This window comes from Emydura macquarii, unplaced genomic scaffold (genome assembly GCF_026122565.2).
Source record: "Emydura macquarii macquarii isolate MOO-44397 ecotype Brisbane River unplaced genomic scaffold, CSIRO-AGI_Emac_v2 contig_3328, whole genome shotgun sequence".
Classification (NCBI taxonomy): Eukaryota; Metazoa; Chordata; order Testudines; family Chelidae; genus Emydura; species Emydura macquarii.
In genome coordinates this window covers 3,543,029-3,560,044 of record NW_027133465.1, presented here as the reverse complement: position 1 = coordinate 3,560,044, position 17,016 = coordinate 3,543,029, and the positions used below count along the sequence as shown (strand labels likewise).

At 51.8% G+C, this 17,016-nt stretch overlaps 2 protein-coding genes across 4 annotated transcripts in view; both read left to right on the top strand.

Annotated features, from left to right (window-relative positions):
* The window catches only part of CAPN5 (calpain 5), a 102,455-nt gene that overhangs the window by 62,872 nt on the left and 22,567 nt on the right, over nucleotides 1–17,016 (top strand). For all 3 annotated transcript variants that reach the window (XM_067533250.1, XM_067533251.1, XM_067533252.1), the window contains exon 3: nucleotides 5,094–5,225. In XM_067533250.1, coding sequence (XP_067389351.1) covers nucleotides 5,094–5,225 — 132 coding nt within the window. The remainder of the gene's footprint in view (nucleotides 1–5,093; nucleotides 5,226–17,016) is intronic.
* Nucleotides 10,266–10,962, top strand: OMP (olfactory marker protein). Its single transcript, XM_067533287.1, has one exon. It carries the CDS (start codon nucleotides 10,483–10,485, stop codon nucleotides 10,960–10,962), a length of 480 nt encoding a protein of 159 aa, XP_067389388.1. The 5' UTR covers nucleotides 10,266–10,482.

Genomic DNA, 17,016 nt, shown 5'->3' with positions numbered 1-17,016 from the left:
AGACACCTTACAGTTCTGCCTTAGCAGCATAGGAGGCTTGTTCCCACCTCCCCTTTCCTTAGCTGCAGGACATGGTGCTCTGGTGCCAGGGATGGATAAGGCCATCTGACACCCATGCATGCAGTTGGCTGAGATATTGCAGCTGCTTTATCCAGGACTCCTTGATTTGTAGCCCTCTGGGATGATCCAGCCTAGCAGTGAAACTAAAATAGTCTGTTTCTTGTAAAACCTTGTTAATGGAAAATGATCTTGGCATGCAGTCTGTGCTGAACCCTGCGTGGTTGTTTCCCCACTAAGCCCCACACGTCTCATCCTCCAGACAGATGGCTTTCAATGAAGCAGATCTTGCTTAAATCCAGGGCAATACTCTGCTTCAGGATATATTTACAAGAGGACTGTAACCAATTAAGAAGCCAATTACATAGGGCGATTTGCTCAGTGCCTCCCAGTATGGAATCAGACTGGCAGAAAAGTGCAAGGAGGATTGTTTCTGGCTTAATTATAGTTGAAATAATGGTGGAAAAAAAGCCAGCCAGCCCTGGGGAAAAAAGAGGAAGAGTGCAGATGCTTGGAGACAAAGTCATGCAATAAAGTACAAAATAGCACATCCATTTGCTCTGGTAAGTTTGTTTTTCAGAATGGACTTTAAAAACCAAGGGCTAGACACTCACCTGGTGTACAGCAGCATAGCTCCATTGAAGTCAGTCACTTTTAAGGTGTGGCTCTGTCATTATAAATAGGTTCTCCTTTTACTGGTACAGAGCACCTTTCCTTCAGAAGGACCCAAAATGCTTTACAGGCTCTGGGATTGATTTTCAGTGCTGCCCAAGTTCCACTTAGCACAGGAATTGAGGGGAGGGGAGCAAATATGACTTTAAGCCAACTTTTTGCCTCTCTGTGTTCTGAGGTCACTCCCCTGGCATAAATTAGAGCAGTCTCAAGGCTGCTCTAATTTACACTTAGCTGCCAATGGCCCAGGGTCTGTTGAAGTAGCCAATATTAGCCAGGGCGCTGTAGTAGTTTGGCTGTGCTCCCTTGTTTCTGGCCACACCCGTAACACGCCCCCTACAGTGAGGGCTACAAGGGGAAAGGGTAAGAACTGTCCAGGGAATCTCCCTACCCCAGGGGACTTCTCCTGCAGATTTACTGGCTTTAGATCCCCTTTATGCCACTAGTGGCATATTCCCCATGGGAGGTGGTGTGAGATGTACCATCCAGAAGATCGCCCCCAAAGAGAGCGGGGTTGTGTCTGTTGCGGGCTTCCAAGCCAAGTACTAAAAGCTGTTCCACGCCATGAGCTTTGTGCAGTTGCAGCCGGGAGAAGCAACGCGGCTGGTATCGCTACAGCTTAGGTGCGGGCAATGTGCATGCACACTCCCCAGGCATCCTGGAGACACTTTGAGCCAGCTGCTGTCCAGGGGTAAGCAGGTACAGCTCCGTTGACCTCAGTGGACTCAAGACCCAGATTGCTCAGTGCCTGCATGCTGCAGCGACGGGGACTATAGTAACATCTCTGATGGAGAGATTTCCTCTGTCTCCACCAATGGACTTGCCATCTACTCAGACACTCTAGGCTCTTCTTTCCCTCCCAGATTCTGTATTGATTATTTATAATGCAGTCACACCCAGGAACCATAGTCTGCTGGGCACTGTGCCAACATAGAACAAAAGGACAGTCTCTGCCCACAGAAACTTGTTTCTGAGACATGATCCTACGCACGCTTGTGGCTGAGAGGGGAATGCTATAAGAAAAATAGAAAGGAGCATAAACTCGGGCAAGTGACATGTAAAAATATAATTAGGAAGGTCAAAAAAGAATTTGAAGAACAACTAGCTAAAGACTCAAAAAATAACAGCACATTTTTAAGTACATCAGAAGCAGAAAGCCAGTTGAATAACCAGTGGGGCCATTGGACGATTGAGATGGTAAAGGAGCACTCCAGGAAGATAAGGCTATTTTGAAGAAATTAAATGAATTCTTTGCATCGGTCTTCACAGCTGAGGATGTGAGGGAGATTCCCAAACCTGTGCCACTCTTTTTAGGAGACAAATCCGAGGAACTGCCCCAGATTGAGGTGTCATTAGAGGAGGATTTGGAACAAATTGATAAATTAAACAGTAATAGGGCACCAGGACCAGATGGTATCCATGCAAGAGTTCTGAAGGAACTCAGATGTGAAATTGCAGAACTAACTGTGGCACGTAACCCATCCTTTAAATCAGTTTCTGTACCAGATGACTGGAGGATAGCTAATGTGATGCCAATTTTTTAAAAAGGCTCCAGAGGCGATCCCAGCAAGTACAGTCCAGTAAGCCTAACTTCAGTACTAGGCAAATTGGTTGAAACTATAGTAAAGAACAGAATAATCAGACACACAGATTAATATGAGTTGTTGAGGAGTCCTTGCTTGATTGAAAACCCGCCTTCTTGCCCAGGTAAGGGCAGAGCACAAACACCTTTAGGATGTTTGAGCTGGTTGCATTGGAGTTTGTGCTCCCACCTTTTTTGCCCATGTAGGCACGACCCATGAGACTTAACACAGCCCTGGGTGCATGTGTTCTTGTGTGACTCTTGTGATCACAGCCTGACGGGCGAGTGACTGACTCACTGTTTACCTTTCAGGTGGAATCCCGGACTCCGTTAATGTTAGAGTTCACCTGGCTTCCCTCTCTTTCTGTACAATGTGCTGTATAAAAGTTTGTTTCTCACTGCACGGGGCTTTTCCCCAAGCCTTTATCTATTACCAAGGCAGAGGTGGTGGTGGGAGGAAAGAGAATCTCACTTCTCTGGCCTTCCTTCCACCAGGACCAGATGGTATTCACCCAAATGTGAAATTGTAGAACTACTAACTGTGGCATGTAACCTTTCATTTAAATCAGCTTCTGTACTAGATGACTGGAGGATAGCTAATGTGACTCCAATTTTTAAAAAAGGCTCCAGAGGCAATCCCAGCAATTACAGCCTAACTTCCGTACCAGGCAAATTGGTTGAAACTATAGTAAAGAACAGAATTATCAGACCCTGCTAATTAATTAATCCCTTGGTACTTCAACTATTGCCTCATCAATTTAACCGATGTGAGGATGCTTCCAAAGTCCACAGTCAGCGTTTGGCTGCTCACACTTTGTGATATTGCCCCATAAATAAGGAGTGGTGGGAAGTTAGGATTTCATGTATATCACGGCTGTTTTCTGTTTATCACACCCCAAGCTGTGTTGTTTGTGAAATCCACTACGGCCACGAAAATAACACAGGCTTATTGACCGTTCCAACTGAGAGTTAAAGATCTCTGTCTAAAGGTATGCGGAAGAGATTTCAGATGATAGAAGGCTCTTTAATCTAGCAGGCAAAGGCATATGAGAGCCAGAAGTTGGTAGCTGCAGCTAGACAAATTCAGGCTAGAAATAAGGCGCAATTATTTTAGCAATAAGGGGAATTAACCATAGGAGCAACTTACCTAGCAACATGGTGGATTCGCCACCAGTTGAACCAAGGGCTGGCAAGCTTTTGGAAGGGGGGCTGCCACCTCTTCCCCCCTCCCCCCCCCCCGGTCCCCTCCCATGTGCCGTGGGCCCAGCACCCTGGCCAGCCCTGGCTGTGGGCCAGTTTCCTGCTCCTTCCCTCCCACCCTGCGCTGCGGCAATGGCGTACCTGGGAGCGGGGGCACCGGCCCTCCTCTGAGGAGCCAGCCCCCGTTGACATCCCCAGCGGCTGCCCCTCTCCCATGTGGGCCCTGGATGGGGGTGGCAGGAACGGCCGCCAAGTGGCTCCTGGCGTGCCATAGGTTGCCGCCCCCTGAGTTGAACTCTTTAGGTGAAGACTGGAGTTCTCTCTGAAAGATCTGCTCTGGCTGGACCACAAGTTATGGGCTTGATGTCGAAGTCACGGGGTGAGGTCCTCTGGCTTGTGTTATATAGAAGGTCATACTAGACGGCATTTAACTCTTCAACCTCAGGCTGCCCCCGTAGGGTGTTGGCGAGACCACGACTGGCATATTGCGTTCCATTCAAGGCATCTCTGTGCCAGGAAGATGTCAAAAAATAGAAAGAGGGGGGGAGTTGTGCCCAGCCCAATGGGGTCCTTGTCCATGACCGGCCCTCAGGTGCCACTGCAGTACAAATAACAACTAGTAATAATAATGACAGCCAAAGCCATGATGGAGCTGGAGGGGTTGACTTGTTAAGCAGGGTTAAAAGAGGAAAATATCTGTAATTTGGCTAAGTGAAAACTGAGGTTAGAAGCAGAGGGATATGATCCATCTGGAGAGTGCAGAGAGCGAGGCAGGAGAGAGGGGTACAGTTAGGAGCAGTGGAATTAAATTTAAAAAAGGAAAAATGCATCTGAATAGCAGGGAAAGCCCCTTCCGAGCGGTGAAGTCTGTTAGACCTTGTCTGCACTGTGAATTTGTTGCATTTCTCCCACGGAGGGTCTAGAGCTGGTTCAGCTGCGCCCATTGCGAACAGGTACAGAATTATTTCTCGGTGTTATTTGTATCACAGTGGCACCTAGAGGGCCCCGTTGAGATAAGGGCCTCGCTGAGCACGATGTCATATACTCGTAGACAAGGCTCTGGACAGCCTGCCTTGGGTCCCGGCGGATCTAACCCATTCGCTGCAAAAGGTGTGCTGTGAATGGTTTGACCCTTTCTGTTCGAGCAGACCCCAGAGGCTGGTGCTTGGCCCCAAGAAGCAATTTCTGCTCTCAGTTACACATGGGTATGGCCCTCATCCTGCATGGCACTCAGGCACGTGAGTTGTCGAGTTAAAGTACTGTGTGCTCGTGGGCTTGGAGTTACACCCTGGCACAGGTACCTTGCTAAATTAGGGCTTTAGTCTGGAGTACCTCCACTGAAGTCAGTAGAGTGGCTCTGGATTGACGCCAGCGTAACTGAGAGAAGAGTTTGGCCCTTGGTTTCATCCACAGGTCAGTTTCCTAGTCTAGACAGGATGATAGCTGGAGTTGGACGGGAAGGAGTGTGTGCGCTGGAGGAGGGGTGCGCAGTGACATTAGTGAAGACAAAGGTAACCCCATTTCTCAAGCCTAGCCCTGCTTCCCAGTCACCTTTTGTGTTTATTTTTCTCTCTTCCTCCAGGAAATCTGTGACGATCCCTATCTCTTTGTGGATGGAATCAGTTCCCATGACTTGCACCAGGGCCAGGTTGGGAACTGCTGGTTCGTGGCCGCCTGCTCCTCTCTGGCCTCCCGGGAATCTCTGTGGCAGAAGGTAGGGAAGTCACTGTGCTTGGCGAAGGCGCCTTTGCAAAGCTGTAGCATCATGTCTTCAGGAAGTCAATACGTTGTCTCCTGAATAACGCCTCCGCTCCTGTTAGAAAACCGCTTACAATTATACACCTGATAAATATTTCAGGCCTGATTCTCCTCTCACTTAAACTGGTGTAACTCAGGAGCAACTCCATTGACATGACTGTCATCACACCAAATCAGATTCTTTGGGTCAGACCCTCAGCCGGTGTAAATCAGTGTTTACACCACCTGAGGCGCTTGGCCCTTTCTTTGTTTTAACGAATTAACACGAGAACCAAGCTCAAGCTGTACTTTTTATGATCAGGATTTTACGCACCCCAAATTTCAAGATGTTTGGATCCAGGGGTTTGATTTGGCCCCACCTTTGTTTTTGTCTAATCTCTCGTTATTTACACTGCACCCACCTCTGCAGTGGCTGAATTAACACTGCTCAGACACAATGGATGGTCCTGGGCGGAAAGTGGGGGGTTCCCACAACGGTTATAATTACATATGGGGATTCTATCCCTTGCCAGACACCTCGTGGCCTGGAGCTGGGAGGGGGAAGGGGGGACATCTAACCCATAGTATGGATAATGTTACACAATCGCCTGTTGCTGTATTTGAGCATCCACAAAGGATATACGGGAGGAAGCTAAGCCAGGGCCTAAATTCGAGTAATTTGCAGAAAGGAAAACGACCCGCACGACAGCATGGTTTTGTCACGGGAGTGAGTGGCTGGGAACTGCAGCTTGCAGAAGGCTTTCCCAGATGCTGGCTGCAGTAGGCAGCCGGTGGTGCCCTCTAGAGGTGTCAGACGGCAATGCCTGCCTCCGCCTTGTCTGCCTGCGCTGTAGCGCAAGGCGGTACATCTGTTCTGGTCCTGCAGAATATTCCCACCTGGCTGCACTGCGCGGGAAAGCAGCCTTTCTCTGTGGGCGGGATGGGGTGCTGCTGCTGTGTGACAGAGGGACTGCGGTGGCAAGCACAGGGTGGAATTTCATCTGAGGCAGTTAAATTAGTTTGAGAAAAATGGAATACCAGGAATATTATGGTGGAGGGAGTGAGGCATCTAACGGCTTTTAAAACCTACAGAACTTGTAGCAACAAACAGCTCCCCTCCATCGCCAGTTCTGCAGCCCCAAAACACACGCTCACATCATTTCTGGGCACCTTCCTCTCCCTGCATCCCCTGTCCCATACAACTGCCTGGCAGGGGAACTTGGGGCAGGCAATACACAGAGAGCCAGGTTCATCTGCACCAACAGAGCTATGCTGATTTACATCAGTTGACGATCTGGCCTTGAATCTTGCACTTCAGTCAAGCTAAACAGGGGTCCCCAGACTGTCTGTGGGCCGGTTGGTGCAAGGAATGCAAGCAGTAACATGGGCCCTTTGTGGTTTTGTGTGTGTGGGGGGGGGGAGGGTGAGATTTACACCCTCAAGGATGAGCTTGGATTGTTCTTAGCTTAGCTAGTTCCTGTATTACAGGAGTGCCGGTTGTGCTAAGAAGCTCATTAGTTGTGTTCCTTTCAGGAAGCCCTCTGGTGCTGCAGTCTGCAATCCTTGGCAATGGATACCGGTGTAACAAGCCAGCCACTAGCCCTGTGTAATTTGGGTTTGGAAATGGGCAAGCAGAGTTTTTCTCGGAATCTTAAAACCGTCGGCGGGACACGTTTTGCTTGGTTCTTCCACAAATTCTGTTGATCGCAATCTAACGTGAACAGCAGAAGCTGCTCTGTGCTGGTCTAGCTATCCGGGAGCTAGTTGGTTATTTATTAAGGTTTATTATTTATTAATATTCCAGTAGCACCTAGAGGCTCCAGCTGAGAAGAGCATGTGGCGCAATGGTGCTTCCTGCAATCGTACAGTAAGAGACGAACTTACATGGCCCTCACCAATGCAGTATCTAAGTGTCTGCTGTGCTGTCCACGGGCCTCATCCAAAGCCCATGGAAGTCAAATATTCCCGTGGTCAACCTCTTCAGTGAGCTTTGGATCGGGCCCTATGTTGTTTCAGGCACCAACTGTAAAGTTCCTGTCTTCCTTTTTGTGTTGCTAGTAACCAAGAAGCAGCACACCGCTGATACGTGGCTTTTAAAGCGTGGCTAGCCTGATAAAACCTGCCTCTGCCGGTGGGCAGTGACCCTAACCATCCAGTGGATTGAAGCTCAGTCAGATGTTTATTTGTTAAAGCACCCCTGATTCCCCTCAGTGGGAACTCTGGCTGTCTAACAGAGACCCAGCCACTCTCTGGATAATCCATATGGCTTTATTAAGCCTTTTTCCCATTGCGGTTCCAGTTCACTGCCTCTCCGGATCTTTGTCTGTGTGATGCATGATTGGGCTTGTTTGTTTATTTTTTTAACTTTGAGGCTATTAAGTGCAATATACAACTTGCCTTCCCCATTCACTTCCAGCTCTGTTCTAAGAGCCTCCGATCTAGCAGAAATGGTGACCATTAGAGAGCTAATTACTTCAGTTTGCCTGTCTCATTGCTGTTCCTCCCCTGGCAATTCGGTTGTGTTTGTTCATAATTTTCCAAGCCCATAATTCTCAGGGGCTCCTGCCTGCCTGCCTCTTGTATCCTGTTTTTTTTAGGGGGGTTGTGTTCAGATCTGGGGCAAAGGCTAGAATCTTCTCCCTCCTCTTCTTTTTCTAGTAATCTGGAAAACGCTGCAGCATTCTACAGCACCGGCCAAAACCACACTTCAGTATTGCTACTGACTCATAGATTATAACGCCAGAAGAGAGCATTAGATCACCCTAGCCTGATCTCCTGTATAGCACAGGTCGAAACATGTCATCCAGCTTCTCATGTATTGAGTCCAGTAACTTGTGTCTGACTAAGCATATCTTCCAGAAAGGCACCCAGTCTTGATCTGACGACCTCAAGAGATGGGGAATCCACGATCCCATGGGTAGTTTGCTGCAATGGTTAACCGATTCAGACTCCGGGGTCAGAGGAAATATGTTAACCTAGCTGATATAGCTCACTGAAAGAATTGGGTTGGATTCTGCTTTTACATTGGTGTGGCTCCATTGCTTGGCACCAGTGTGAGACCAGAACTGGGCCAAGCAGTAGCGTAGTTGAGGGTAAACACAGGTAAACCACTTCTCATATTGCCTTGCTCCGTAACGACACCTTACCTAGCGTAAGTCTATAGACTGATAGCAAAACAGCTGGCTACAACGGGAACATCAGCCTGTGGCTGCATCAAGTCTCCTATTGATTCTCTCCATGCCTTCCAAGGGGATGTGTTCTGGGGCAGATGCCACTGGGGAAAAGCTGGGTAGGGTGGCTCCAATAGAGTTGTCCTGGGGGGGCCAGGAATTCCAGAGCTGGTGCAGGGCTCCCCCGGGGAATGGGATCAGAACCAATGGCCGTTCCACGAGGAGGAATTAGGAGCAAATCCTGTGTGCCAGTGGAACGATCCAAGTTAAAACTCCACGATGAGACGCTACGGAGTCCCTGCCTCCCCAAGACCTCTCCCCGGCTGCCATATCACCTGGAGTGGTAATCCAGGCTCATGAGGGTTGCATCCAGGAGAGCAGAACTTGACTCAGGAGAAGTTCTGACTGCGTAATGACCACAGGATTCGGCCCCACAGAGCCAGAGGCCAGCATCGCAAAGCACTCTCTTGTGGGGAGGGGCCTGTGGGGGAAGAGCAGTGGGTTCGGGCCATCACGGGGCTGCAGGAATGGGCTGCCCTCTCTGAACGTGCCTGCTACACGGCTTAAACATTGCTTGGCTTTTTAAACTTTGCCAACATTTCAAAGTCGTGCAGGGGAACCCCTCCCCGCCCCAATGTACCGGCCTGGCTGTGCCGATCCTTGTGCCACTTGCCCTGCGGGTTGGACTGACAGGTTAGTAGGTAGAAGATCCACGGCAATGCAGAACGTGCCCCGCTAGGACCCACGTGAAGCTCAGCTACTGAATGTTCTCCAGGGTAACTGAACACATTTTTAACTTTAAAACCTCTGGAAAGTTGTTCCTAAAGGTGTTTATCAGCCAGTAAAAAGCCTAGGGCAGCAGAAGGGCGGTGAGGCTATTAATAGACCTCACTTGCTCCTTGCTGTGGGGTTGTCACAACGTCACTCGGTGCCGCCGTTAGCGACCGCCGTGCTGATCTCCCCAATCTTTAGTAATTGTGGCAGGCAGGTCAGTCCCTGACCCGACCTGAGTTCCTGTTCTCGGCCACCTTTTTTGCACTGAGCTGAGCTCTCGATAGCTTTCCAGGAGGCCGTTGCTTCAGGTCCTGACCCGAGCACATGTGTTTCCTGTAGGGCCACACCGTTGTGACCCCATGAAGCCATGCCCTCGAGGGGTGACCTTGTGTGGCCAGGTGTCACTGCCGGGCTGTTGTGAGTCTGCGGTGAGAAGGCGGCATGGTGCTGTGTCGCCCTACGTGTCGGCGCTCTAGGATAATAACAATACCTCATGTTTATAAGGCGGCTTTTATTTCATGCTCCCAAAGCCGTTTCCAAATGGTAAGTCCCACAATGCCCCTACAAGCAGAGGCCACAGTGAGTCAGCAGTAGAGCTGAGAATAGAAGAACCCAGGAGTCCTGACCCCCGGTCCGCTGCTGTGACCATTAGATGCACTCAGGTCATCTCAGCGTGGGATGTTTTGATTGTCCTCCATGGTGGCAGGACAGACCCATGGCTAGAACCACTTCCTTTGACTCCGTAGGTGGGGCTAGCTGGAAGCAGCCTCTGTGCTCAGGATGGGGTTGTGCCTGGTCATTGCAGAGTGGTTTCCTGTGGCCACCTGCCTCCTCAGTGGCTGAGGACAGCCTGGCCCCTAAGGTGATCGCCACATCCTGAGCCCTTGCTGAGAAAGCAGGTGGCCCCGGGAGCCACTTCCCCGGGCGCCCTGCTGCCCAGCGCTGTGACATGGTGGCCCCGCTGCAAGAGGCCTCATTTAAATACAAACAACTCTGCTCTGGTTTGCATGGGAGCGGTTGTCAGGGAGGTTGTCAGGGAGGCTGACATCAGAGATCCCTTCCCTATAGATTATTGTACAGTGGCAGGATCCGTTCCTCATCTGCAAATGAGACAAGAGGGCACCCAGAGGAAACCCTGAGGGCACTTTGCGTCATTGACCCAGGTTGCCTAGCACCGCCGGGACCGGGGAGGGAGGGCGGACTGGCTTCGGGTTTGCATTTTCCCAGGGTGGCCTGTTTGAGAGCCAAACAGTGCTGAGAACTGAGGCGGGCAGGAGAGAGGCAGAGGGGATGGCTGCCGACGCGTCGGAGCTGGAGCTCCCCTTCGCCCTGGACGCCCAGCTCACCAAGTGCATGCGGCTGCGGGTGCAGAGCCTCCAGCAGAGGAACGAGAGGCCTCAGGACGGCGAGAAGCTGCTGCGGCCCAACGAGTACATCTACCGGCTGGACTTCGTCCGGCAGCACAACCTGCACTTCCTGAGCTGGAAGGTCCAGATGGAGAAAGTGGGGAAGGTGACGGTGGCGGGCACCTCCCAGCACTGGACTCCTGACCTCACCAACCTCATGACCAGGCAGCTGCTGGAGCCGGTGAGCATCTTCTGGAAGAAGCCAGGGAGCGCAGAAGTGGAGTGTAACGAAGCGGATGCCCAGGAGTTCGGGGAGAGGTTGATGGAGCTGGCCAGGATCCGCAAGGTGATGTACTTCCTGCTGTCCTTCACGGATGGCCTCGAACCAGCCCATCTCAAATGCTCCGTAGTGTTCAAAGCCTGATCCATCCCACTCTGGGCAGATCCCTCACTTCTTGCCCCGACTGCCTCGCTCCATGTTTCTTTCTCTGTGCTGTGATTCGGTGATTTGGTCATTTCTTTGAAAGGGACAGCCCAACAGAAACGGTGCCCTGTTGCTTTGCAGCCAGTTTGAGAAGAGCCAAGTGACTGTAACGCTGCTCCTGCTGCCTCCCCCACCCCCCAGATTTCCCCAGCGGGTCGTGTCTTGTGGCTGAATGGATGGAGAGGGCTGGTGCTTTACTAGCCTAGACCGCAGGATTGCACGCCTGTTAATTCAGCAGGGCAAGGCAATGCAAGACGAGCTGCTTGGCTGGTTGGGGACGTGCTGGCTTGGAAGCTGTGGAGGCTGGCCTGATCAAACCTGACCGACCGCCTTACATGGGAGTTCGAGGTCCAGTGGAAACACTAAAGATCTCTACAGCACGTCGCCGTGTGAGGTAAGGAAGGCCGACGCAGCCCCGTGCTCGGAGCCCCAGTCTCAAGGCCACCGGTTTCAAAAGTGTCTGGTGACTCTGGGTTCCCAGCTCTCGAGCGACGTCGCGCTTGAGTTTTCAGAGGGGTCGAGCACCTGCGGCTCACGTTGACTTCAGCTGGAGCTGTGGCGCTCAGCACCTCTGAAGATCGCACCCCAGGGAGTCTCAAGTTGCCCCACTCGCCCTCACCTAACGCGTCGGAAATCAGTGGCCACGTTTGCGAATTTCAGGCCCGCCGGTCAAACCCGAGTGAGGAACTTCAGGCTTTGGACCCATGTTCACGTCCGTGGTTCGCAGCTCGCCTGTTCCCTGCTGCACAGTGAGTAACTCTCACACGGCCTTTGCATAGCTGTGGTACATACTGAACCCTGGAGCAATGTGCTGCCTGGGGATTTTATGTATGGGAAACAGTTGGAAGATCCATCCGCTGCAGAGTGCAGAACTAGGAAGGTGACGGGGGCAGAGCAAGGCTTGCGAGCAGAGTTAACGCTTTGTTGCTCTGGGCCGGATGGGAGTCTTCTGCAGGGCTCTTCCTTTGTAGACTGCCTGCACGCGCAGTACAGGTGTGTGACGTCTCCAAGCTCCCATAGAAATATATGGATAATTAATCATTTACATAGTGCTGTAAGCTTGCCCCGGGCTTTACAAGCCAGAGAGTAAGAAACTTCCCTTGCACCAAAGAGCTTACAACCTAAGGGACTGATCCTGCTAACGCTGCCTGCCAGGCATTGAGCTTTGTAAGGAGGCGTCGTCAAATGCACCGCGGTCTAGCGTATAGACTCGGTGACTGGAAGCTGGAGACCTGGGTTCTCATCCCAGCACTACCATTGTGTGGCTTGGTGCGGGTGAACTTGGGAAAGTCACTGAACCACTCAGTGCCTCAGTTTCCCCTCTGTGAAAGAGGCGGTGGTGATATGAGCCCTCTTTTGTAAAGCAGTTTAAGACCCACCGATGAAAAGTGCTATGGAAATGCTAAGCACCCCTTTATTGGTAGCCCCATGGACTGAACACTGAGAGGGTGTATAGAACAAAGCACTAAGAGTTGTTCCATCGATATATAGTATGTCGTTAAATATGAAGAACAACACGTTGGGAGAGTAGTGCTGGTGACAGGACCCACCTCAGCTCAGTTCTCATGGTTGGAGCTCACTCACGGTTTATCCTTATTGTTATAGTTGATGTATAGAAGCTTGCCCATGCAGGAGAGGCGGAAAGCTCATTTCTTTGCCAAAGAAAGTCTGAACTGCAAGGTGATCCTGGAAGCAGTTGAGTGGCAGCCACTGCATACGCAGCAATGGTTTGGGGCAGGAAGGCAGGCAAATGTGCCGGAGCGCCACGCAAGCTGGTGAGACGACATCAGACACATGCGGAAGAGAACAGCGGTACCAGACTAACATGGGTCTCTCCAGGAGAAAATAACAGCATTCTTCTGTGCTGTCACTTTCATTTGTTTACTTTCTCTGCCTTTGTTTAGAGCCGTTTCCTGAAGAAATGATCCCATTCCCTTTAGTTGCAAAATGTACCAAAACCTCGGGCCAGATTTTGCTTTGGGATCCCAACAGCACCTTCCGACAAAACAACTCCCACACATCCCAGAGCAGCGTATGGCGCCTGGCCTGAAATGCTCCCTTGGCCAATCAGACTGTTTTCGCTCTGGCCGTTATCGAGTCATCGGGAGACTTCCTTGGTAATTCATTATTTGTGTTTCAAAGCCTGTGTGGAGATCATGCTGCCCTTCCCCTGCTGGGTACCTATCTGTGTGCAATATAAAATAAAAGCTGTGGAGAAATGAGGTTGGATGTGTCTCCCACTGACCTATTGTCTTTATGTCAAATGCCCTTGTCTCACACACAATAAAGGAGAACCCACCAATCTTCAACCCACCATTTTTATTATTTGTAGGTGTCTTTTTCCCCACCCACATTGCAAAGCTCAAAAGTCTGTAAAAATGTAACAACTTCTGTATTGGAGTGAAGTGCTTAGCTGGATGTTTAACTGCTTGTGTAGACACAGATCGAGATCATGTTATGATTCCTCAGTGTCTCTCATGTTGCATCACCTTTAAGTCGGTTTGGGCGACGAGATGGGCCCCTTAGCCAACCTCCATGCTGCGGGAGCAGGGCCAGTGTACGCCAGCAGAAGGGCTGGCCTCAGAAATGGATTCTCTCTGAAATGGATTCTCTGCACAAGGCTGAGTAGAAGGGGCCGCGCACTCCTTTATCTTCAGAAAATGGCTTATCCTGGCTTTCTGCACAGAGATGAGCTTCATCCGGCTTGTACGTCTGTCTCATAACCGGCACAGCTTGGGGCTCTCCCCTTTGGAGTCTGCGAGCTGCCTGGGGGGGAGCCTCGCTCTTCGCCTTCTCTTAGGAAATGACGTCTCTGAGTTCTCCCTTCCACACAAAGCCAGTCTGCCGGGTCACAGATGTCTTGTTTCTTAATTGGCCTTTATTGTTTAAAAAAAAAAAAAAAAAAAACCACAAGTCCCCAAGCTGTCCTGGAGAACGCTTTGAAAATCAGACCCAGAGCCACGGAGTTATCGTGCCTCTGCTTTCCTTTGCTGGAGCCCTTTGTCAGTCATTTTCCCCCCAAAATGAGTGTTGTATTCTTGGAGTCTGGGAGCTCCTTAAACCAGGGCTCTGAGATGAGCTCACACAGCACCCATTAATTCCCACGGTCCTGACCCGACCTGCCCTGGCTCAGTGGAAAATGTCGGGCGGATTCTCTGGGATAGTCTCTTCTCTAGTTGTTCCAAAGTGGGGGTTCGGAAGAGAATGTGTCGTGCCTTCCCACGGGACCCTGGCCTCCAGCGTGTGGGCCATAGGATCAATCAAATAACTTCACACTTGTATAGATGCCTCAAGGCCCTGCCTGCACTACATATACGGCCATGCTTTTGTGACCATCATGTTACTCTCTGAGTTGACCCTCTTACAGCAAATACGGCTGAGGCTGGGCCTTCTCCGCTGTCACTGAGCTGTGTGCACATATCCGCCACCCTGTGTTTGTGGTGGTGCGTCATGGGGAATTCCGGGGGGGCTATCCCATGGGTGACCTACCCCCAGAACAGTACAAAGGGCAATGCATTCTGGGCTGGCATATGACACAGCGAGCCAGGAGAGCTGGCTAAACCTGTCTACAGCACACAAAATAAACGGGGAGTGGGATGGCAACCCGAAGGCAGCCAGACGCCTCTGCTAGCTGCCTCCTGGTTACTAAGGAAGAAAAAACCCAGCGGTCTGCAGATCGTGGAGGTGTTTGTAGTTCAGGTTCTTCGGGGATTTGCTCAGGAATCCCTCTGTGCTGCGCTTTAATGACTGAAGTTGGGCTCCAGATTTGGCACCACAATGCGTGCCGGGTTCTTAGAGCAATTGTTTGCAAGAGGCGTTGTGCACGCTTATTCTGGTAACATCTCACACAGAGACTCGGGAGGGGAACTGGGCAACTGGAGATGGGCTGTGGGGAGAGATGGGACTCTGGGGACAGGGGGAGAGTGTGGGGGATGAGCAGGGCCAGTGGAAGGGCAATGATGGGGTTAGAGGAGATGGGGGGAACAGGCTTATGTGTGGGTGAGGCAGGAGATTGCGGTGGGGGTCTGTGGCTGGGCGGGGAGCCTGGGACAGAGGGAAGGTCAGTGTCCCTGCACCAGGGCATTGGAGCAGCACCAGGGGAAGCAATCAGGGGACGTGTTTCGGCACTGACACATCAAGAGCCCCCTACGCCAGGACTTCCTTGATGCGTTGGGCAGGTAAGAAAGCAGCACAGTGGGGGATCCTTTCAAGTGCAAAGGCCTTAGCACAGAGGTGCCTGCATAACACTGATTTCCCCCTCCCCCACTGACGCTGATCATCACACCGTTCCCCCTTTACTCCCTGTACACACCCGGCCACCCCCCAGCTCTCCCAACAGCTCCACCCCATCCCCTCTCCATTCCCCCAGCCCATCGTGTAGCTGCACGGGGCAGACCCTAAATGTTTTGTCGCCTCGGGCAGAAATGTTTTCAGCAGGGCCTCCTCCCCTGCAAGAAGCATCTTCCCCTCCCCCAGATCTTGATTTGGTGCCTTCAGGAGCTGGCATCCAGCTAAGCATGGTCCTGGAGCACCGAGCGGGGACTGTGGGTTGCGGGGAGCACATCGCGAATGAGGCTGTGGCTGGAGCGGGCAGGGGAGCGAAATGTCTGATGAGGCAGCATTTGCCCCCAGCTTTGTGAAGCAGTGCCGAATCGGCACCAGACTGGCCTGGGGGGGAGGGGGGGCATGAGGAGATGGGGAGACCTGGAGAGAGAACGTCCTGTGGAAGCAGATGGAGAGATCCCAGGGCGAGGTTTTTCTCCTTCTAGGAATGCCTTCTATCCAAAGGCACAGAAGGGGCCTCTCTCCCAGCCTCCGTCCAGCTATGGCTACACTGCACGTGAAGCCCAGGCCCTGATGCTGGTTTGAGCCCAGGCTCTCCGCCCCCCTCAAAGCACAAATCAGTCCGACTAGGGTCCGCAGGCACTCGGGACCCAGGTCCTAGCACCCTGGTGAGGGGAGAGGCAGAGCCTGCATCCCGCTGTGATGTGAGTCCAAGCCTTGGCACTTTGCAGTGTGGATGCAGCTCAAGCCGCAGACCGGAGTCGGAAGGACTGCGTAGCGCAGTGGGAACGCGCTAGCACAGCTCCGAGAGCCAAGTCCAGCATTATAAATCCACGTTTACAATGGAGCAGGGACGCTTCAGCATGGGCTTGGAAACAGCGAGTCTGCAAGCCTCTGTGCCATGGACCCGGTCTTAGTGGGCAGTGTAGACATCCCCTCTGTGTCTCTCCCAGCCGTACTTTCCCCTGTAAACTTCAGCACAGCATCACATTTGTGTTTTTAATCCTTGGAATCCCCCCGGATAGGCTGTTACCTGAGGCTCAGCCATTCCCTGGGCTGGATCTGATCTTACGCTGCTCACTGTCCCTGTAGAATAGTTGTGGAGTCACCCCAGTTTCACAGGGGAGGTCAGTGGGGTTCAGCCACCTAGCTTTTCTCAGCTTTGTTCATGTTATCATCTATTTGTATTACCATAGCGCCTAGGGCCCTGGTCCATGACTGGGGTTCCTACTGTGCTAGGTGCTGTACAATCACAGAACATAAAGACAGCCCCTGCCCCAAAAAGTTTACAGTCTAAAGCCTGGTCTACACTAGAGAGTTTCTGAAAAGTCAGCTTTTGTCGACAAAACAGCGCTGGTCTACACACTACAGTCACCTCCCCGCCGACAAAACGGCCCTGTTTTTTCGACAAAATAAAACCACTTCAATGAGAGGCGTAGGGCTTTTGTCAGCAGAGTTCGGGTGAAGACACTGCGTTCCCTTAGAGCAGTGGAGGGGCTGTCATACTTGTCGGCTGCGAGCCAGGGTGCAGGCGGCTTCTGCCCCACTGCAAGCCTGGAACTTGGACAAGCTGTGGTCGCCTGCCACCCATCTGTGAGCCCAGAAGGCGGGCGGCTGCCTGTGGGCTCCAAGCTGGGGTGCAGGAGTCTGTCTCCTGGCTGCGGCCCTGGATCGCAGGCGGTTGCTGCCCGGCTCTCAGCTGGGACCGTG

Coding starts and splice junctions, on each gene's coding strand:
- OMP (XM_067533287.1), top strand. CDS start 10,483: ATGGCTGCCGACGCGTCGGAGCTGGAGCTCCCCTTCGCCCTGGACGCC.